Source organism: Fusarium poae, chromosome 4, assembly GCF_019609905.1.
Source record: "Fusarium poae strain DAOMC 252244 chromosome 4, whole genome shotgun sequence".
NCBI classification, from domain to species: Eukaryota; Fungi; Ascomycota; class Sordariomycetes; order Hypocreales; family Nectriaceae; genus Fusarium; species Fusarium poae.
In genome coordinates, this window is record NC_058402.1 from 3,924,080 (window position 1) to 3,945,275 (window position 21,196).

General features: G+C 46.5%; 8 protein-coding genes and 1 non-coding gene across 9 annotated transcripts; 5 read left to right on the forward strand and 4 right to left on the reverse strand.

The window, feature by feature from the left end:
• Positions 1–1,350: 1,350 nt before the first annotated feature.
• FPOAC1_011324 (uncharacterized protein) lies at positions 1,351–3,273 on the reverse strand (the record flags this gene model as incomplete). The annotated part of the gene is made up of 1 exon (XM_044855705.1): positions 1,351–3,273. One exon carries the CDS (start codon positions 3,271–3,273, stop codon positions 1,351–1,353), a length of 1,923 nt encoding a protein of 640 aa, XP_044703018.1.
• A 1,329-nt stretch (positions 3,274–4,602) lies between these two features.
• On the forward strand, positions 4,603–5,880 carry FPOAC1_011325 (uncharacterized protein; the record flags this gene model as incomplete). The annotated part of the gene is made up of 2 exons (XM_044855706.1): positions 4,603–5,268; positions 5,326–5,880. 2 exons carry the CDS (start codon positions 4,603–4,605, stop codon positions 5,878–5,880), a joined length of 1,221 nt encoding a protein of 406 aa, XP_044703019.1.
• Positions 5,881–6,807: 927 nt separating this feature from the next.
• On the forward strand, positions 6,808–7,824 carry FPOAC1_011326 (uncharacterized protein; the record flags this gene model as incomplete). Its single annotated transcript, XM_044855707.1, has 1 exon — positions 6,808–7,824. The coding sequence occupies one exon, from the start codon at positions 6,808–6,810 to the stop codon at positions 7,822–7,824; it is 1,017 nt and encodes a 338-aa protein (XP_044703020.1).
• Positions 7,825–8,337: 513 nt separating this feature from the next.
• PRX1 (peroxiredoxin 1) lies at positions 8,338–9,068 on the reverse strand (the record flags this gene model as incomplete). Its single annotated transcript, XM_044855708.1, has 2 exons — positions 8,338–8,677; positions 8,731–9,068. 2 exons carry the CDS (start codon positions 9,066–9,068, stop codon positions 8,338–8,340), a joined length of 678 nt encoding a protein of 225 aa, XP_044703021.1.
• Positions 9,069–9,104: 36 nt separating this feature from the next.
• Positions 9,105–9,433, reverse strand: FPOAC1_011328 (uncharacterized protein; the record flags this gene model as incomplete). The annotated part of the gene is made up of 2 exons (XM_044855709.1): positions 9,105–9,178; positions 9,238–9,433. 2 exons carry the CDS (start codon positions 9,431–9,433, stop codon positions 9,105–9,107), a joined length of 270 nt encoding a protein of 89 aa, XP_044703022.1.
• A 1,021-nt stretch (positions 9,434–10,454) lies between these two features.
• On the forward strand, positions 10,455–10,548 carry FPOAC1_011329. The gene has a single exon. It is a non-coding gene; the product is annotated as a tRNA-Arg (tRNA).
• A 948-nt stretch (positions 10,549–11,496) lies between these two features.
• On the forward strand, positions 11,497–12,849 carry FPOAC1_011330 (uncharacterized protein; the record flags this gene model as incomplete). Its single annotated transcript, XM_044855710.1, has 3 exons — positions 11,497–11,518; positions 11,575–11,584; positions 11,685–12,849. The coding sequence occupies 3 exons, from the start codon at positions 11,497–11,499 to the stop codon at positions 12,847–12,849; spliced, it is 1,197 nt and encodes a 398-aa protein (XP_044703023.1).
• Positions 12,850–13,081: 232 nt separating this feature from the next.
• On the reverse strand, positions 13,082–14,692 carry FPOAC1_011331 (uncharacterized protein; the record flags this gene model as incomplete). The annotated part of the gene is made up of 1 exon (XM_044855711.1): positions 13,082–14,692. The coding sequence occupies one exon, from the start codon at positions 14,690–14,692 to the stop codon at positions 13,082–13,084; it is 1,611 nt and encodes a 536-aa protein (XP_044703024.1).
• A 3,076-nt stretch (positions 14,693–17,768) lies between these two features.
• On the forward strand, positions 17,769–20,921 carry FPOAC1_011332 (uncharacterized protein; the record flags this gene model as incomplete). The annotated part of the gene is made up of 1 exon (XM_044855712.1): positions 17,769–20,921. One exon carries the CDS (start codon positions 17,769–17,771, stop codon positions 20,919–20,921), a length of 3,153 nt encoding a protein of 1,050 aa, XP_044703025.1.
• Positions 20,922–21,196: the final 275 nt, after the last annotated feature.

Genomic DNA, 21,196 nt, shown 5'->3' on the forward strand with positions numbered 1-21,196 from the left:
TATATACTTATTAAGATATTAATAAAGTATAATAATATTAAAATAATTATAATAAATACCTTAATTTATTATATTCCTTATTATACTTAATTAATCTGCCCTTAAGGAAATACTTAATTAATATATATACTATTTATTTATATTATTTAAATTATAAAAATATATATTATTATTTTTATAGCTAGTATAAGCTAAATTAACTTAAGAATTAATATTTTACCTACTTAATATACTATATTATACCTTATAAAGCTTTATATAGTAAAGAAAAATATAATATTTAAATATACTTAAGCTTAATATTAATTTATAATATTATTAAGCTACTTAATATATTAAATACTTTAAACTTAATATCTATAAGGTATAATAGTCTATATAGCTAGCTAGCTATTTAAATAGTAATATATAATATTAGTAATTTAAATTTAAATAATTAAAAGTAAATTTAATTATTAAGACTAATTAGAATAATATTAATAAACTTAACCTTAAAGGCTAAAGAAGTTAAAAATAAATAGAATAATTAATTTATTCTTTTATTTATAAATAAGAATTTTAAATATTAAAAAAAAAAAATAAACTATTTTCTTTATAAAGGGATTATTATTAATTATATTATTATTAGCTATAAAAAGCTATAATATAAATTAATTATTTATATTAAAAAGAACCTAACTACTTAAAGTAATAATATTATCTTTAAAGATTTAAAAGCTAGGCTTATTATTTAAATTATTATTATTAAATATTATTAAAGATTACTTTCTATAATAAATTAATATTAAATTAAAATAATTTAATAGCCTTATAAGCTAAAATATATATATATAAAGCTATATTATAATTTAATTATATATTAATATAAAAAGATATCTTTAATAGTATTATAATTAAAAGAATAATATTATAATATAGAAAATATAATTAAATTAATAAAATATTAGGCTTTAATATATCTATAGATAAAAGACTATAATATTAATTAACTAGGTATATTTAATAAGGTCTAAAGAAGCTTTAAATAGCTTTAAAGAAAGCTAGATAATTAAATTAAAAAGGGATATATATATAGCTTTAAAAGGGGCCTTATTATTATATATATGCCTGGATATGCAAAAGTCACGTGTTTTATACGCATATCCGGACATGCAGGAAATAGAGCCCCTAAAATCCCCCACAGGATACTTCACATAAAAAGACCAAGCATCCATGTCCGTTAACTTGCCCAGCTTACCACCCTGATCCCTGTTGCTGACCGACCGTAGCTACCAACGCAATAGTCAGACGGCTGCAAGGGCCCCACGACCACTATGTCCTCAAAGTATGATCGGCGTGCTTACCCCCAGCCTACCGATCTGCAACACGGATGTCCGTGATCTCCCCTTTAAACGTGTTCATGATATCTTCGAACACGTACTCAATTGGGGTCACGTACCCGATTCCCGATTCTGGTCCGTTGTTTGGCGTCTGTCCAGTAAACAGCAATCCCACAATGCAGCCCTGATCGTCATACACAGCACTTCCCGAATCGCCGGGAGCAGCGAATCTCCCACTGCGCGGCTGGAAGACGTACTCACTCGATACCCAAGCCCCCAAATGTTTGTCGTCTTTGAGTTGCACATCCATTTTGATTTCGTGGAAGACGCCAACAGCAGCACCTGTAGTAGCGCCAAGTTTGAACGCCTTGAAGCAGCGTTGACCTGTGGTCTGCTCGCTGATGCTCTGTGTGGCATTCTTCAATCGAATCCCGAACGTATCAAATGGCTCGTCGAGGAGTTCATTCTTCCAGGCGTCCTGTCCTGGCAGTAGGTTTGTCCCGGTCCGTTTCTGGTTGACCTTGATCAGTGACCAGTCCAATCTGTTATTCTCACGACTTCGATGCTTGAACCCTGACCCGCAATAGACCTTGCCGAGGATATGGGAATATCCATCGAAAAACGCTGTCTTACTGTTCAAAGCTTGCACTGCTCGTTGCCTCGTTTGCTCAGAAGCTGCGTTCTGGTGGGTTCGGGCATTGATTTGTCTGATTTGCTGATTGAGTACCCAAGCCGTGTGGTTGTGTTTAATTCGGCTTGGACTCTCCATCGCCTCCGATGGGACATTTGTGCGAAGCTTCAAGCCCTCTTCGTCAGCCTTCCAAAGTTGACTTGGCTTTTGGGGATACGCCATGCTCGATTTGCCTTGTCCGTCGACCTTGAGCTGGAAACCCCTGATTGTGGGACGGACGACATGATAGTTCGTTAGCCCGTATGTTTCCCACGTCTGGTTTTGAGCTGTCTTGATTTCAACATAACAGCCCAATGTACCAATGAGTGGGCTCTTCTTTACCCCAGACACGGAGATGTATTTTGCCGCACCAATGGAATCTCCAAGATTCACCAAAGTCTGGTAGTCACCATCAAGGAAAAGATTGTTCTTGTATATCTTATCCTGGATCTCTTGTGGGCTGCCACCAGTTGGTTCGAGGTTTTCGAACGCCATTTGAAAACCAATATTGTGTTCGATATGGATGTTTAGGACTGGAAAACCATGCTTTGCAAGATTTCGTTGGATATCCTCGATGGTTGTTGGCCAGCATGTCTCAGGGCAGGTGTACTCAACAGAAATGTAGATGGTAATCGGATTTTGTGTGTAGGATTCGTTGAGACCGTAGTGAAACAGGATGATCGATGTCATTTGCCCACGGGTGAAATCGAACACTTCCAGACGATGAAGGACAAGAGCTTTCATCTGGTCCCAACGGTTAAAAAGTTGGGGCTGGTTTTTGATTGGCCCGTAGTAAACATTCCTCACAAGTCGAGGGTCTATCATGTCCACTTGGACGGCTCCAACATTCTGGTCCAGACGTCGGACCTCGAGTGTTGCGAATTCGGTAATTTCCTGAACGGATTTGGTTCTCATCTGCTCCTTAGTCGGCTTCCATTCGGTTATGATAAAAACTGTCGGACGGATATCGGATTCGCCATGGGTTCCGTACATTCCCACATTGATCTCAGTGTCGTCATCTAGGAGTTCGTACTGCTGAAGTTTTTCGATCGTCTTGTGATGGATCACAGCAGCAAGTTGCCGGACGGCTTCCGGTAAAGCGATGCGAGCTTCATGGAGAGGAAGACGCCGGAGATGAGGGCTCACGGTCCTGAAACGGGCCGAGGTGACCTTGAACAACGGCTCAGTCTCATCGGATGATTCTGGGTTCAGCCAATTTCCGGTACCCTCGCGACGTCTTCCTGACGGCTTGCGCGGCGGGCCTCCCCACGGAGGAGATGACATTATCGATTGCTAATTGAAGTTAGTCTACCTAAGCCAAGGTCAGATAACTTAACGAACCTTGAATAGGGTGAGTCAGAATTAGAATTTGTCAGTGAATCACTGCGACAAACCGTCAGTGAATCACTGCGACAAACCGTCAGTGAATCACTGCGATAAAGCATCGGTGAATCACTGCGATAAAGCATCGGTGAATCTAATAACCTTTTAATGACTCGCCGCCACCAGTATTATAAACAATACGCTTATGTCCAAGTTTCTTATAAATAATATTTTTATGTCTAAGTTTTCTGGCCTGAGGTTATCGTGGAACCTATGTGACACGCTGAAGTCCAGGATGGCGGATAAAGTTGCCAGTTCCAGATGATCACGTGAGATTACACTTCTGCGGCAAGAACCTTTACCTTGAAGAGAAAGGAGTCGGCACTGCGCTGTGTCCCGCCGTAGCAACTTAGCCACTTTAACATCCTTCTTAGGCCGCCTACTAATTTTCAATGGTTTTGTATTGCGAGAATAAGGTTGCTTATCTTTCGTGACGATGCTGCGTTTTTCAATCTATTAGACTTCGAGGAACACCCACATCAAATAAAGTACCTTGCCTGACCCCTACACGACGCCGGCACATTAGTGGAGAGCTCTCTACAGTACATTAAATTGAATCGATGGTGGCAATCGGTGGAGGGTTGTGAGATGGCTTAGGGTATATAATAAATAGTCTAAGATCATAGTCTAAGGAGCATAAAGTGTTCCACTGATTTCGTCCTTTATGCTTCCAGCGGCCAGTTTTTCTGATACCCTGAGGTCAGGGGCCCTTGAAAGTGGAACTTGGAGAAAACCACAAGCTATCCTGCCTTAGTACTGTGCAAATAGACCCAGATCATTAAGCTATAAGTATAATAGACAGCGGCCAACAGTAATTACCCCGTGGGGGTGTAAAGGATGGATCATCTCTCCCCGCAAACCCCAACTCAACCCCCAACTAGCTGCATCCCCAAATTTCCGAATAGCGTCATGTTCCTTTTTCCAGGATTAACCAGTGCTTTTCGTTGGTGGGAAATTAAACAAAAAAAAAAACAGATCTAGCCTTGCCATGGTTCATTGTCGGCTTCCATCGACTACTAAGTCGCTACGGCATCTCATATCCGGATTTCTATCTGTGAGAATGCTGGTCATGGAGATTCTTGATGATGATTTGTGGATTTATACAATTCAACTATCTTTCCTCGAACGTAGATCTTCTTAATATGTGTCCATATAAAACTTAATCCTGATATATCTCACATGATCCCACGGACGTTAGACCTGTGTTCTTGATACGACACCCAAGTCGAGATGAAAGGCTTCATCCTAAAAACGGCCTTTGTTGCCGCAGCTATTCTTTCCACTGCCAATGCTTCCCCCAAAGGTCCTGTGGATACTTACAAGAAATGCCAACGCCAGACAAAACATGCCACTGAAGGCTGTCCAAAGGGGACCCTCTTCGTCGCTAAGAATGATCCCCGCGCCGACTTTTCTTCTATCCAGGCCGCCATTGATTCTCTGGGAAACACCACAACAGCTGGTCACATTCTGATCGCCCCTGGTGACTACACAGAACAACTAAACGTTACCAGGAGAGGCCCTTTGCACCTAATTGGCGCTTCCAACAAACCATGGACAAAAGATCTCTACGCAGACATTGATGTCAACACCACAACACAAAACGATGTCCAGATCTGGTGGAACCTGGCGAACACCAACAATGGAAGCATGAGTGACAATGTGTACACGAGTGTGTTGACCGTAGGACCCAATTTGGATGCCACTCTGACCGGAGCTGGTCCTACGGGTTGGCCAGTTCCGCCCAACACTCCTTTTGGCTGCACTGATTTCCGTGCGTACAATATCGATTTCAGAAATGACTTTGCTCCGAGATCGGTCGGACCTGCTCATGCTGTTGGTGTCAGTCGGGCAAATGCTGGGTTTTACTCTTGCGGATTCTATAGCTATCAAGATACCGTAAGTTTCCCTTTAAAGCTTGTGGCTAAGATTTAGACTGCTCACACAATGAAATAGGTCTATGTCGGAAAACTTGGAAATGCGTTCTTCTATGACAACATCATCGCTGGAGAGACTGACTTCCTGTATGGCTTCGGAACAGCGTGGATTGATCGTTCAACACTGTCTCTTCGAAACTGCAACGGTGGAATTACTGCTTGGAAGGGCTCCAATACTACATTCACCAATAAATACGGCGTGTACATCGACAACTCTCAGGTCATCCCCTCAAATGCCACTATTGCCAGAGACCTAGTCGGAAAATGTCCACTGGGACGACCTTGGAATTCGCAGCACAAGTCTATCTTTATGCGATCCTATTTTGATAGCGTTATCCTTCCAGCGGGATATATTAAATGGAACCCAGACACACCCCGTGTGGATAACTACACGTTCATGGCTACGTGGAATGATTACGGTCCTGGGTACAATGTCAAAGCTCTGGAGGACGGCGGAATTACAAAGGTGTTGACTGACAAAGAAGCGAAGCCTTACAAGTCTCCCAAGGACGTGTTCCAAACACCAGAGGGCAAATTTGGTTTTGTGAGCTGGATTGACAAGAAGGCATTGTAAGCTTGCCATCTTGAGTTGAGCCGAAATTGACTATGACAGGTGTCTTGAACAGGAATCAGTCTTGTCGGCAGTTCAGATCCCGCTGTATTAGTTTGGCTTGGACCCTCCCTTCAACCGAATATCACGTCAGATATTATCTATCAGCCTCAAGAATGCCAAGAATAGTTCCACCATTAAGAAAAGCATGTTTGTCGCCTCGTTTTAGTGATTCAGTCTGAAGTGACAGGACGATCAAATCTCAAGCGAGATTAGCAGAAACCCATGGACAGGGGTCACACTCAAATACTGATGCGCCTACTACCCCTTTACAACATTAATTTAGTTTTTCGATTGAGAATAAAGATTCAAAGAGAGGACATAGACAAGGAAAACCTCAAGGTAAGTCTTAGTATGCTTCTAAAGACAATATGGCGAGATATCAACAACGTCTACCAGGTAAAAAGACATCAACAATTGGGTTTGATTAGCCCGTCTTGGCTTGACGGCAAGTATACATCCAAGACAACGCGGCTCGGGACTGACCCCAGTGGGTAAGAAAAAAGGACCTCCTAAGTTTTAGGTTACAAAAATAAATAGTCTAAGAGCTATAGTCTAAAGATCATAAATCAACCTACTAATTTCGTCTCTTAGGCTTACAGTGGCCAATTTTTCTGATACCCTGAGACGCGGCTCGGGACTGACCACACCTAGGATGAAGGATTAATTACAGCGACCAGTCAACTCTGACCAAACAAGCCACTTTCTCATTAGCACATGCGTCTAGGGGAAATGATCCCGGTAATAACGGGGCTTGTAAAACGGTTCCTCGGTCCATCTGTGATGTGATCTATCTTCTCCTCTTTTCTGTTTCTTCAACCTCTTTGGAGGTTCTCATCATGATCCTCAAGCTAAACTCCAAGCCTTAAAGGTGTCCTATTTGCAGTCATCATGGGCTATTCTGGAGGTGAGGATCATCATGAACTGTCGTATCTGTTACCCATAGCCGTGTGCATGGGTATTTCTCTCTACAACGTCCTGGAACTCAACCTGGCCATATTAACGACATTCAAAACCCGAAAGAGCCTCTACTTCTGGAGTTTCATCGCAGCTACAAACGGTATTGCGCCGCATACCATCGGTTTCTTGCTCAAAAACTTGTGCTCGTCGGACAACTTCATCCTCTACATCTCGCTTATCTCTGTAGGCTGGACTCTCATGGTGACGGGTCAATCTCTCGTCTTATACTCTCGACTTCATCTCATATTTTGGAACCAATTCTATCTGAGACTCGTGCTGGCCATGATCGTCACAAATGTCGTGGTCATGCATATTCCCATCATCATTCTAATGTATGGCGCCAACAGTAGCGCTTCAAACCCTTGGGTTCACCCGTATCAGATATACGAGAAGATCCAAGTCACTGTGTTTTTCTCACAAGAACTAATCATTTCGGCACTTTACATCGGAGCTTGTTTGTCTTTTTTTGGTACTGAGGGGTTGCTGCACGGGAAGGGGGTCCAAAGAATGCACAAGCATTTACTTATTGTCAATGTCGTGATAATACTACTGGACATACCAATTTTGGTCCTCGAATTTGCCGACTACTACGACTTTCAGACAGCGTACAAAACGATTGTCTACAGTATCAAGTTAAAGCTCGAATTTCACCTACTCAATCGGCTCGTTGAGGTGGCAAAGGGCAATGAAGGAATCGACTTGCAGCGTGGAAACCAAACCTTGCACGGTCTTCGGTTGGAAGCTTTTGAAAGTGATGGAGGTTTCTCAAGGTCCAATGACAGCGAGCATGGCAATATGAATAGGGCTGTGGATAATCAGACAAGCAAGAGAAAATATTTGGGTTCGGAGGATGACATTTTGACGACTTCAGATATATCTGTAAGCTATATCGAGAGAAGGAACGACGACAATGAAAGTATGGATACGGCACGGCCGATATTTCGATAAATAATTATAATTCAAACTACACATTCAGACAGCTGAGACCTTCTTAGACTTTACTCCTTAGACTACCTGTTTATTTTTGTACCCTAAGACTTATGGGCCAACTCTTCAGTCAAGGTCATGATGAATTGAAGCTCATGTGGGCCCTTGGAAGTGGAACTTTGAGCTTAACGCCGGCATCGGCGACCGATGGTCCGGAACCCCGCATTCGGAATTTAATTTACCTCATGTCGCGATTGAGGGGCTCATGACGATTAATAAATTTTGATGCTCACTTTTGTTGGGGAAACGCAGGTTTTGTTCATTTCTTCATTTATTCTTCATCTCAGAGCAATCGCAAATGGCTCGAGTCATGATGATCTATATAGGAAAACTGGTCTTTCCATCATGTTGCGTCTCAACTGTTGTACTTATCCCAACTCCCAATAGACCCTTCAATCCCTTTCCGCTCATTTGAAGGTATCATAAAATTCTCATGCTTTTTGCTGTATCCTTTGTAATAGAGATATAATTAAATTACTGGGGGAGAACCTTCTCCTTGGCAAGGGGGGTGAATCGGAGGTAAGGCTTGACGATGCGGAACTCGGGGAACAGAGTCTTGGCCTCCTCGTTCTTGACGGAGGGGTGGACGATGACGTCCTCACCGGGAACCCAGTTGATAGGGGTGGTGATGCGGTACTTGTCACCGGTCTGGAGGGAGTCGATGACACGGAGGACCTCGGCGGCGTTGCGGCCGGTGGAGGCAGGGTAAGAGAAGATGGTGCGGATGGTCTTCTTGGGGTCGATGATGAAGACGGATCGGATGGTGAAGGCAATGCCCTTCTCATCAACGTTGGTAGCATCCTGCTGGTCGATCCTGTAGAGTGTCAGCTTTTTGTAGGGAGACGCTTAGAGAGGTAGTTATCTTACATGTCGTAGAGAAGAGAGACCTTGCGCTCCTTGTCGCCAATAATGGGGAACTCGACGTTACCGCCGGTAACCTCACCAATGTCCTTGATCCATCCCTCGTGGGACTGGATGGTGTTGGCGGAGAGACCGATCAGCTTGACATTGCGCTTGGTGAACTCGGGCTGGAGCTTAGCAAAGGCACCGAGCTCAGTGGTGCAGACGGGGGTGTAGTCCTCGGGGTGGGAGAAGAGGATAACCCAGTTGTCACCGATGAACTCGTGGAAGTCAATGTTTCCCTTTGTGGTCTCGGCCTGGAAGTTGGGGGCGGTAGAGCCCAGACGAAGAGCAGGAGCAGACATTTTGTGTGTGGATGTGAAGTTTCTGGTGAAGTAAAGTTATGAAGAGGAAGAGAGATGAGAGAGTGAGAGGTAGCGGGGGTCGAGGGAGAGAGGGAGAGGGATTATATAGACTGTATGGAACGAAAAAGGGTGTCAGCTTGGCGTCAATTGACGATTAGGGAGAGCTTACTTGACCAGCCTAGCTTCCATACAGATGATACCTTGTTGGCGTGACTGGAGCTAGTGAATGACGATCTGGGCTCTATGACCGTGCTGTTTAAAGACGCCACGAGGCCTGTGATATTGGTGATTGGGAGAGCCAAGCTTGGGGGATGCTGGCGTTGCAGCCGTGCCCCTCCATGACCTGAGTGAGGATTATAGTCCATGAATTAGTTACTGTTTATTTTATTTTATTTTAACTATATCTCAATATACATTATATGAACTTGATCACTCGACAACTTTGTCCGTCTACACTCTCTATTATTATACAGATACCTACCTGTATATACAGCTCATAAATACTTCCCCAGCCATCATGACAACCCCACCAAAATAAAAAAGACGTCTATAGAAGGTCCCTTGGGTTCCCCCCACCATCCGTATCAATTAGTCCCGCCCCTCACTTGAACCCCAGAGGGGCAAGGCTCAGTATTGCGTGCTGTAGACACGTCATGATTGGTTATTTCTCGCGCATTGTGCCATTGTCGCCATCGGTCTGTTCCTGACGCAATTCCTGGGCGATGCCCCGGCGAGATTTGTAAGATTCGGAAGTCGGGGATGTAAGATGGACTCGTCTCGAAGACGCCATGGCAACCAAACCATCACACAATAATCAGAAGGTGGCTTTGTGATATTTCACATGAATTAATCAACTCTTGGTCATTGTCTTGAAATAAACATATTTTGACTATTAAAGACAAGTATTGCAGTGACATCTGTATTGCTGACATTCAGTCTAGGGTATTCCATACGAAAGACCAGATCGCCCATTTGAACAATGACTTCCGACTGGATACTTTAAACAGAAGCAAAAAAAAATCATCTCGTTCATAAATGCTATTGATAAGCAAAGTTCAATCTATCCCTTTGCTACCGGCATGAATCATCTTGTGTTGTTAAAAATAAATGCACGGCATCCAACATTCTGATAAACTCGACTGCTAAAGTCAGCTTGATTCCCGTTTCTAAACGGGGCAGAGTGTACTCTGTATGGTTGGACTTCTCTCCCGCCGGGGGAAGGAAGAAAAAGGTACCGGAAGAACCCTAAACCTTCACGGCAAGTTACAGAACTATCACCACCCGGAGATGAGAGGCTTCATTGTAACGCAATCTTCGCATCTGACTAATAATTCCAGCGTCCAGACTTAGACGCGGACATGACCCTAGTCTTCAACAATCAGATCAGGCCGCGTGGCCTAATGGCTAAGGCGCTAGATTTCGGCTTTCGAGCAATTCGAGAAATCTCTAGAGATTCCAGGTTCGACTCCTGGCGTGGTCGATTTTTTGGTCCCTGTTAGAGGATGTCATTTTTCCGGGTTCGCTTCTTTTTGCCAAGCCGTGCGTCATATGTTTCGTGGCTTTATTCATGTTCAGGTCATATCCACGCATCAACGGAAATTTGTTAAATTGAAGACATTCGAGACTGCTTTTGGCGCTCTTTTCCTGTTTCACTTTCGCCTCATGCATGTACGGCTGAGGCGTACGCTATCACTAGTAAGCTTAAAATTAGAACTCAGCTCAATCCTGTCTTCTGCATCACATCATCTTTCGAGAAGGTGCAGAGGCAAAAGGTAATCTTGGCAATTTTGTTTGACGAAACCTTTTAAAATATAGAGTGTTGGTACTACTAGTGACATTCTCCAAACTTCAATTGCGATCGTCTTGGCCATCTCGGCGCAAATCAAGGCTGTTGACATGATCTGAAACTTGGGACATTTAGAGATGAACTTAGCGCCAGAAGCTAAATAATCCTACCGCAGTCTGCGCAGCAAAATCTACGGGTACAGTGATTAAAAGCACTGTAAATGTGACACGCGTCGGGGGTAAACTTTCCCGTTTCCAATCGTCACTCACGATTCAGCAACATCAAATCAAATCAAATACCGTCATGGATTAAGGGGTAGTGGGGAAAACCATCAACTACAGGCATGGATCTTCTAGTTTGGGAACTGGGATATTTTTCGGTCAAGGAGTTAATACAGTCAGACACCCCCAGACCATTGTCAATTGATCTTTTTTTCTTGAGTCTTTGTTTCTTGGTGTCTTGGATTATAACTGCAAGGGGACACAGTCATTCCTTTTTATCCTGGTAGTGCATCCATCTTGATGATGATGTTCACCATGTCGCGCCCCTCAGTCTTGACATGCGTTATCGTCGCGGCCAGCGTCTCTCTTTTCCTGGTCGTCTTTACATTCTTCCAAGAATCATTAGAAGTCCCCTGGACATATGTACACAATAAAGCAGAAGAGTACATCAACCCCAACCCCAATACAACAACGACAACCGCAATTACTACAACTCCAGCATCTTCATCGTACGTCTTTCCCTCAGTCGGTTTCCACCACCCCCGCTGAAGACAAACTTGGCAACGTCTCTTGGCTCACGCTAACGATTAATCTTAAACTTAACCACAGGCCGACACAGCAAACCGATATTCCCGTATTGAATTGCAACGATCCATACCGTCAACCTGGTTATCTTTACATCCCAGCTGATATAAACGGTACCGACCAATACAAAAAGACACAATGGATCCCCTTCACCGACGATTTGCTCGAGGCTGAATCGCCCGATTACGCTGTCTATCCTGCCGCCGGCGAGGTCATATTTAATGCAACCGAACCCGAGCCTGACTTTGTCAAGCATCCCTCCACACCACGACAATGGCTACCCGAGGCCATCGCCGAGAGCGTCCGTCGAAAGAAGGCTATAAACGCCAACGCCGACACCAAGGCTGACACCTATGCTTCCATGAAGAACGACGGCGAATTCGGCTGGCTCTGGGGTCGTCGCATTGTCCTGTTCAGCGACTCTGTCGATCGATTCATGATGCAGTTCTTCTGCAGCGAGTTCAAGCATAACATGAAGCAGCCCAAGGCCCATACTATCGCCAGCTGCAGCATCCCCGAGTTCAACCTGACTTTTGTCCACTGGCACTTTGCTGGTTCCATGACGTACCGCCCGGACTGGTGGTGGATGGATGACATGGAGGAAATCGCTTTTGAGGAGCGCTGGGATAAATACTGGACACCCATGTACGACCAAGTTCGCGGTCCCAACAACAGGCCAGACCTGATTCTCTGGCAGAACGGCCTCTGGGACCAGCGCGCTTTCTGGGAAGCTGGTGAAGCGAACCACGAGAAGGATGTATATCCTATGGGATCGCGCGAGCGTCAGTTGGTCTGGCAAGAAGTGCGTTTCGCTGCCGCACGCATTCGTGACTTTGTCAAGCGCATCTCCACGGAATTCGGCGATGCACCGACCATGTTTCGCAGCATGACAATTCACCGCGTCAGCGACGCCAGAGATGGATCTATCTACGATCTCGAGCGATTATCCCGTGCGATTGCGGCCAAGGCTGGACACGAAGTGTTTGAATGGGGACGCATGATTGCTTCACTTTCAATGCTGTACAAGGACCAGACACACCCGGGACGAGGACCAGCGAGTTGGCTTTGGGGCAATATGGTTCTTGAGTATCTCGCCCGCGTGGGTGAAGCGGGAGATGAGAGAAGAAAGCCTTACTTTGATGGATGGGACAAGTGCCATTCCGAGTTGGTAAGCTGGGGCGGACGATAGTTGCAACACACGTATATTATGAATAGAATAGACTAATTAGAAAGTTCACGTTTGAGCTCTATCTGTGTCTGTTACTATAACTGTCTATGAAGCTTGGATATAATTGCGGAGCATAGTAACTGTTGAACTCTATGTTCTCAAGTGGTCAGCGCATAACGATTCATAACGCTATTCGCCTCAAAACACGAAGCAGCCCATCGATATCAAACTCAATTTCCAGTATCAGCTGTCATCACTTTCTAACATACTCGATCTTCCTTGCAAGCCAACATCCAATCGTCAGCCCAACAGCAGCACCCTTATCATCACGACGGAATACAAGTGTCCAGTCACCAGGCGGTTTTGCGTCCATACCTCGTGGGTTTGCAAGCGCCCACACATCATCACCTAGATATCGCATGAATTGAGCTGGACTCTGGCCCAAGAAGCCATCGAACGTGCCGAATACTAGACCACCTTGATTGACGCAGTGGAAAGTTGAGTTGATCTCTGGGGAGTAAAACTCGCCTTCGAATGGCGAGCTGTCGATAGCAATGGCACCAAGAGTGAGACGCTTGGCGATGATGGTTCTGTTCTCCTTTAGACGCTGGATGCGAAGAACGTCACCGTTGATTACAGCCGCCATGCCCTTAGATTCGCCGCGCTCAGGGTCGGTTAGTTTGACAGGCTCGACGTAGTTAGCATATGTCACCAGGACCTGACCTTTCTGGCCAAGGGTCACAGTAATAGCCAACTGAGTACCCTCGTCGAGGTAGACACCTGGCCAGGCAGGGGATGCATCAACCAGAGCAGGCGCAAGTGGCTTTTGAAGACTCAAGATGTTCTGGATAATATATTCCGATAACGTTGCTGCGTCGGCCTCGTGGTTGAACATGACCACGACTGACAATCGTTCCTCTGGTACGTGAGCTCGATAGAGTCTGTAGCCACGCAGAGCACCTCCGTGACCAATGGCCCCCACGCTTCCAATCTCGGTATGGGCTAAACCCTGCGCATATGTCGAAGGGACGCCGTCACTAAACGTCGAGGGTTGGAAGATCTTACGGTACCAGCTCTCAGGATCAAACAGGCTACGATCGAGGAATGACTCGTAGGCAATCATGTCTGTGAGAGAAGCGATGATACCGGCGTCACCGGCCCATTCGATACGGTTCTCGGCGGGTATGTAGCCGCGCAGCTCGTCTCCTTCATATCCGACACATGGTGGGGGTAGCTTTGCTGAATCTGCACACAGCTCTGCAGTCTTCATGCCCGCAGGCGCAAAGATTCGCTCGTTGAGTAAGGATGCGAGAGACTCCCCGGTCGTAGCCTCGACTACTCGTCCTACAATGTTGAAGTTGGTATTGGAGTAAGAGTACTCAGTCCCTGGCTCAAAGTGAAACGACTTGAGGCTATCAAGCATTGGACCATTGTGATCAGCCAAGGAGTAAGGGTCCTCTGGTTTTGCGCCCCAAAGCAACGTGATAGCCCAGTAGTCGCGAATTCCAGATCGATTGTTGCACAGATCATCCAGCTTCAGCTTCCCAGTCTTGGCTAGCTCAGGTAGAAGCTCCTTTAGCTTAGCTTCAAACTGCTCCTTGACATCACCCTTGGCCTTGAGAGCTGGAGTCGGATTGCGCTCTAGATCCACGACCAAAGCGCAGAGCATCTGCTTGGATATGGAGCAGATGGGAATTTGAGTCTCTCGAGTCATGGGTATCCGGCGGTTGAAGTCTGCATAACCCCAGACGCGATGGTCTACGAGGGCGCGTTCTGAGAGGACAGCAATGGCACCGCCTGGACCGCGGATGCGAGAAGGGATGACCTTGAGGACATCGTCTACTATTTGTTTTGATACTGGCATTTTGTTCTTGTCTTTTAGAAGTTATCCAGCTGGTTGATGGGTTGCTTGTGCGGGGTTGAAGTTCTGACAAGACGTAATTGGAAGGTGGGACAATCAATTGCACTGTAGGTACTTTGAGCGTGCATTTGATAACTCAGCCGCCTAGGTAATTTCTAGACAAAGGCAACTATTGATCTACTATCTTACTCACTACAATACACTCGTCCTATCAAGTTTGGTGAGTACTCTCTTTGAAGCAATTTCACTTCGTTCTGTCATACAATCGCACTGTTTACTCAAGCGGGCTTAGAGTAAGCAGCCACGGCTCCACTGCGTTACAGGACAGATGTTTGGACCTAGACACGACTTTCACAAGCAATAGTTCATTAGCTGTTACTTGATGGGTCACTTTCCAATGCCGAGGGCGGCTGCTTAAGGGTCAGCATCTTGTACAACATCGATCGACATCCCTAGTTCGTGATATACATCAGAGACACCATATCTGGCACTGGCAGTATGCAGTTGGACAGTTTGGAATTCCGGCGGCCTAATCTCAGCTCAAGAGGCTCGAGGTGTATCATATATCATGTTTAGTATGCGCTCAGCCAAGTCCGTGTATATGCGAGGTTCTTGACTTGTCAGCCTTGTTTTGCTCGTGACGACGCTTTGAGCCCTTATTCTCTAACGTTAGTTTGTGTTATGAACGAGGGTCGGTTTGGGAGCAAACAGATCTACATATCACTTGTCATTATGAACTTAATTGCTCCAACATAAGTTCCTTAACTAGTCAAATCACCAGATCAGCCGAGTAAAATGACTCGGTCTTGTGTGGAGGGCCTGAGCTGTCTGGAAAAGAGTGGTGAATGCTGACAGGCCTGAAGTGCGAATACGAAAAACACTTCAACTTGGACTATGTTGGCAGCAGAGCATTGATAATCTTAACCAAAACATTGTAGCAAGATATGTATTTATGCTATACTCCTTTGGCTTGGATCAGCCCGCCCATCTCTCTGGAGGTTGGGTGTTGGCTTTAGCTTCGTAATGATTCGCTCATAGTAGAGACGTGGTAATAGATTGGCCGTTGTACGGACCCGGGACCAACGAACCCAGAAAGCTGGGTGACCCTTGTCATTACTGAAGAAAAAAGTACCCAACTGCTTCTACCCGAGATTCTAGGGGCTCAAGGGCCAACGTTACCGGCTTTCCCTTTGGATTAGGGGGGCCCATCGGTGAGCTAATATCCCTCTCCATCTGTCAGGTGGGGTTCGTCCGAAGAACTATAGAGAGCATTTTAAGACTTCTCCATCGTCCTGACTTTGCATTACATATAACAAGGATAGTAATAGTAACACCAAAATTAAATATCTTGGCTTATGGATAATTTGTTTGATGTTTTGTTAAATGTTTTGGTCTGTTCCTTCATGCATCTGGATCCTCCACTATTTCCCCTGGGTAGTGGCTTAGTCTAGTTAGCGCTTAGTTACTACTAGGTAGTAGGTTTGAGACTTGGGGGTCATGGAGGTCAGCATTTGATCAATTGTGCCGCAGTTGATTCTCTGCCTGTCTGTTCAGGTAACTCAAATTGATGAGACGTTCACACCATACCAATATATGCTCAGTCTAAAGGTTATAGTTCGACTTTTTGTCATTTGGTTACTCTTCAGATGGGGTCAGTATCTCCTTTTACTACCGGATTTTTTTCTCCTTCATGGTTCCTGAAACACAAGCAGCAGACCCCCTTTGTCGTCATAACCTTAGTAGTACTACCTATAGTCGATCCCACCCAACTTCAGGGTTTGTTCCAGAAGCTTTGTGGTGCCCCTGTAGAGGTCTACTGTATCCGAAACCGAGCCGTCTTCCAGGGTAGACTAAAAGGTGTCAGAGCTAACAGATATACTTTGGCCATGCGGGTCTGTTCTACCGTTCCCGTCAAGGGACCTAACGTTAGGACACGAGGACAAAAGTCGGTTACATCGTTGATATCGAGCGTTGAAAATCCTTTCTATATGGTACAAAGAGTGTTTGATCAACAGGTAGGTATCTCATGTGTACAACTCCTTTAATTGTCGGCTTGTCGCTTTTGGCCCGTGCGTTCAACTGCCAAACCTCTGCCCGCTGCCAAAATGAACCCTGTCAGATTGTCTTCACCTCACCTTGATGGCCTTGGCCAATATCCAATTGCATTGGCCCAATCCCTTGATCACAACTTCAGGACCCGACGGTGGTCCAGTCGTACGCCTTCGCTTCACCAGTTACCGCTTGTGCTGTGCTGTGCTGTGCTGTCCCGTGCCTGGCATATGTGCTACTAATGTATGTCGGTCTAGTAGTAGTAGTAGTAGTCAAGGGGAAAAAAAGGGACACAGCGGCGCTAACATTGGACAATACTGTGTCCCGCCTGCATTTGCATTTCTCCTCTTTAGTCTGCCTCCTTAAACCTTGCAACGCAACCAGTTACATATTATTATTCCTCTCTGTGACGATCAATCTTGGCTGCTCTTCTCCCTTGCAGCGATAACGTACGTGCTGCACACGCCATTTCATCTCATCTGTTGCATCTCAGGCCCTGTCCTGTTTTGTTCTCTCCACCGCGTGGCCCTTGTCTTCCTCCGTCCCGCCCCGTCCCTGTCGTTCTTATCCTCCTTCGGTCGACCATCTCGGTCCTGTCTCCAGACGGAGCCTCTTCCCCCGCGACCATCGACTCTTCCGTTCTCCCGCCTCGTCTCTTTCTCCCTTGGTCTTTGAGTTGACGACTCTAGCTTCAGCCCTTCCACGTTTTCCATCAGCCTTGGAGCCTCTGTGAGTCTAACCTCGCTAATTAACCCTACCTGACCCTGACCTTCTGCCTGTCCTGACCCATCTTTGGCGGTGACGCCCCTGTCTTCACCGGATCGCACTCACGATCTCCAGCGCAACCTCTCGGGCATATCCTTTGCCTTGGCTCCCGTCTCGCTGGTTATCTTGTTGCTTCTGCTACCTATTTGGCTAGCCTTTGTGCAAGCTCTTTTACTCTTCCCCGCCCTTGCTACATGTTCTTTGTTTCTTTGACCACATACGCATCGCCTCATGCTTTGCTATTCACAGTCTCAAGCCAGACATAATGGGCGACACTCCAGAACTAACATCCCGCAAGGGTTCACTAGGCAACATCGAGCTATCTCGCTTTTCTGAGATCAACGACGAGAAACCCTCCGGCCGATACACCCCCGATATCCTCGCTGGCGTTTATCGAGGCATTCGAAAGCTGCCCTCTGTCAAGCTCTCTCGGAGCCCTTCGCGGTTGAACTTAAAGAACTCGTCCAATAGTCTGCACTCTGCGACTTCCTCCACCTCGAGCGTCCCGACAGCAAGCGAGATACAAAATCCTCAGCATGTTCGAAACTTGACGCTTCAATACAGCCTCGCGAAACCTCTACCGAAATCACCTCCTTGCCGAGATTCAATATCCCCGCACGACTCGACCTCCCCTAATCTACCTAGCGTGCCAGAGGGGGAGATCACAGACTTGAGGTTCCCCGACCCGTCACCTTCAACATCACCCTTACCAACACCACCTCCGAAGCCAGAAGGCTACAGTTACCTCGATAGCCGCCCAAGCACTATGGAATCGATGTCAGGTTCTCAAGCGCAGTATCCGTACGGCGGCCATGAAACGAACAACGGCATGGGCAGCGTGTCAAACGCCAGGTATGACTCTCAGGATCCGAACAATGACCTAAAGCCAAGAGGCACCGGGTCAGGTTCTGGAGGACCATCGCCAAATGTCGCGCAAGGCCGATCCAACACCGTGGGTGGACCGTCTAACGGTCCTTCTACGCATCTTTCTGGCCTTATGTGCAATGTTCACCGAACGACTGGACGCGAACCTCATGCGCTTGTTGGAGCGACGACCACTATCTTAGGAGATAAGCTCTATGTCTTCGGTGGAAGGATTTTGTCTAGGAGTCGCCCTGCCCCTCTGACATCGGACATGTACGAGCTGGACCTTATCCGACGACATTGGACAAAATTGGAAACAACCGGTGACGTGCCTCCGCCGCGATACTTCCATTCTATGTGCGCGCTGGGCGATACTAAGATGGTTTGTTATGGAGGCATGTCACCCGCTCCGAATCAACCTCCTGGCGCCGACCAGCAGCAGCCTGAAATCACTGTCATGTCGGACATTTATATATACGACGTCAACACCAAAGCCTGGACATTTATCCCAACACAAGATCCCCCACAGGGTCGATACGCCCACTGCGCGTGTATCTTACCGTCTGCGGCCTCGTTCTCTTCACATCGCGCACCTCTTTCCGCTCTACAACACAATCCCTCAACCGGTAATCCTAACGAAGGACGAATCGGCATTAATATTGATGGATCAGGAGGTGCAGAAATGGTGATTGTTGGTGGACAAGACGGCAGAAACAACTATATTGAACAGATTAGTGTCTTCAATTTGCGAAGCCTGAAATGGACGTCAACACAGCCTCTGAACAAAAGTTGGGGCGCATATAGGAGTGTTACTGCCCCTTTGCCCCCTTCAGTAGCTTCCAAGCTCGGCCGACAACAGTCAAATGGAATGCAACGCCCCGATGGAGGTATCAGCCAAGAAGCCCGCGAGCCAGGCGCATCAATGCTGATCTATTGCAACTACAATTTCTTGGATGTCAAGCTGGAGCTACAAATTCGGTCACCAGATGGCACTCTTACAGAAAGGCCAATGACTGGCAACTACTCACCACCTGGACTGCGATTCCCAAATGGAGGAATTATTGATACACACTTCGTTGTCAGCGGCACTTATCTCACTTCATCGCGACAAGAGTACGCCCTTTGGGCTCTCGATTTACGAACATTGACCTGGAGCCGAATTGATGCAGGAGGAAGTGTCTTTAGCCAGGGCAGCTGGAACCGTGGTGTTTTGTGGAATCGCCGAAACACTTTTGTGATCTTGGGCAATCGGAAAAGAAGTCTCGTCGATGACTATAATCATCGCCGTATCAACTTTTCCAATGTGTGCATGGTTGAGCTAGAAGCCTTTGGCTTCTATGATAACCCCCGCAAGACTAGTCCCCTTTCCGGTTTCATCTCAGCAAGCAGCCCCTACGCTGGGCCGGGCTTAAGCTTGGCGCGCAAAGCCGGATGCACTGCGGGTGGGCGATACCATTCAAGGGCGAGCGAGGAGCTTGGCGAGAAATCATTCGCCTTGCGGGAACTCGCAGATATGGATATCCTTTGCATTGGGGGCGAACGTATCCCTGTCAATTCGAGAATCGTTGGACGACGATGGGGACCCTATTTCGTGCAACTTCTTCGCGAAGGAACAGCGACACAAGACGGAAGCGATGCCATGACTCTTCGGTCCGGTTTGTCCAGCAACCCCTTGCGCGCGTCGGCTATAACAATCACGCCCAACTCAAGGGTGGCTGATAGTTCAGCATCAATGATCAGCACTATAGGTTCCTTGGGCTCTTCTGGTGTTCCACCAAGCACAGTAGCCTCCAGTCTCTCGACGGGTACTATGGGCCACGAAGCCAATCCCACGAACATAAACGCGGCACCTACGCCTCATTCACTACCGCCAAATTCACGACCGCGATGTCTCTACCTACCCCATACTTATCTCACGATCCAGGCCTTACTTCATTTCCTTTACACAAGTTCTCTACCACCTCAAACTTCACCTCTTTGCACGCCTCAAATCCTTTGTTCGCTTTTGCAGATTGCTCGACCTTACCGTATAGATGGATTATTGGAAGCTGTCGTAGAGCGACTCCACTCCCTACTCGATAGCCGAAACGCCGCAGCAGTGTTCAATGCGACGGCTATGGCGGCTGGTGGCGGCCGAGGCATTGATGGATCCCTCAATCCCAACTTCTTTGTTGGAACCCTGGATCCTGTTGGCTCGCCTACCGCTACATCAGACTTTTCCTTGGGACAATCTGGAGGTGATAGCTTCTCTTCAGATCTGCAGAATCGAACCGAGGGTCTATCCCTGAACACGAATGTGCAGCAATTCAACCGACCTTCCAGTGATGAATTATCTGCCACAACAAGCCAGAGTGGTTCGGAATGGAGCTCATCCGAGGTTGGGGGTAGCGAGCGTGACAACTTTGTATGGAGTGGCGAGCTCAGCAGCGTGATTGGACTACAGAAGCGAGGACTCAGAGGGCTGATGGAGGGCAGAAGGATGCGAGAACGAACCGGTACAGCCCCTGGTGGAAACGGCCAGCAACGTGTTGGCTTGGGCATAGCAGGATCATAAGTTGATCAGACAAGGCCATTTTCAGGCCATTCATTCATTGGTGGAGGGCATTGAGGAAGAAGATTTACCAAAATATTGTGACGTGTAATGAATCCACTCACGGACTGTGTAAGAGGAGGATTTGGTTCGAGCGTACATGATGCATCAATGGACATATCATATCATATTACATAGCATATCATACCAATACGTCTATAGATAAGCATATTTGTCAATAGTCATTATTCAAACCAAGACTTGGCTGAAAATATCAAGGGCATCATACATCGGCATTA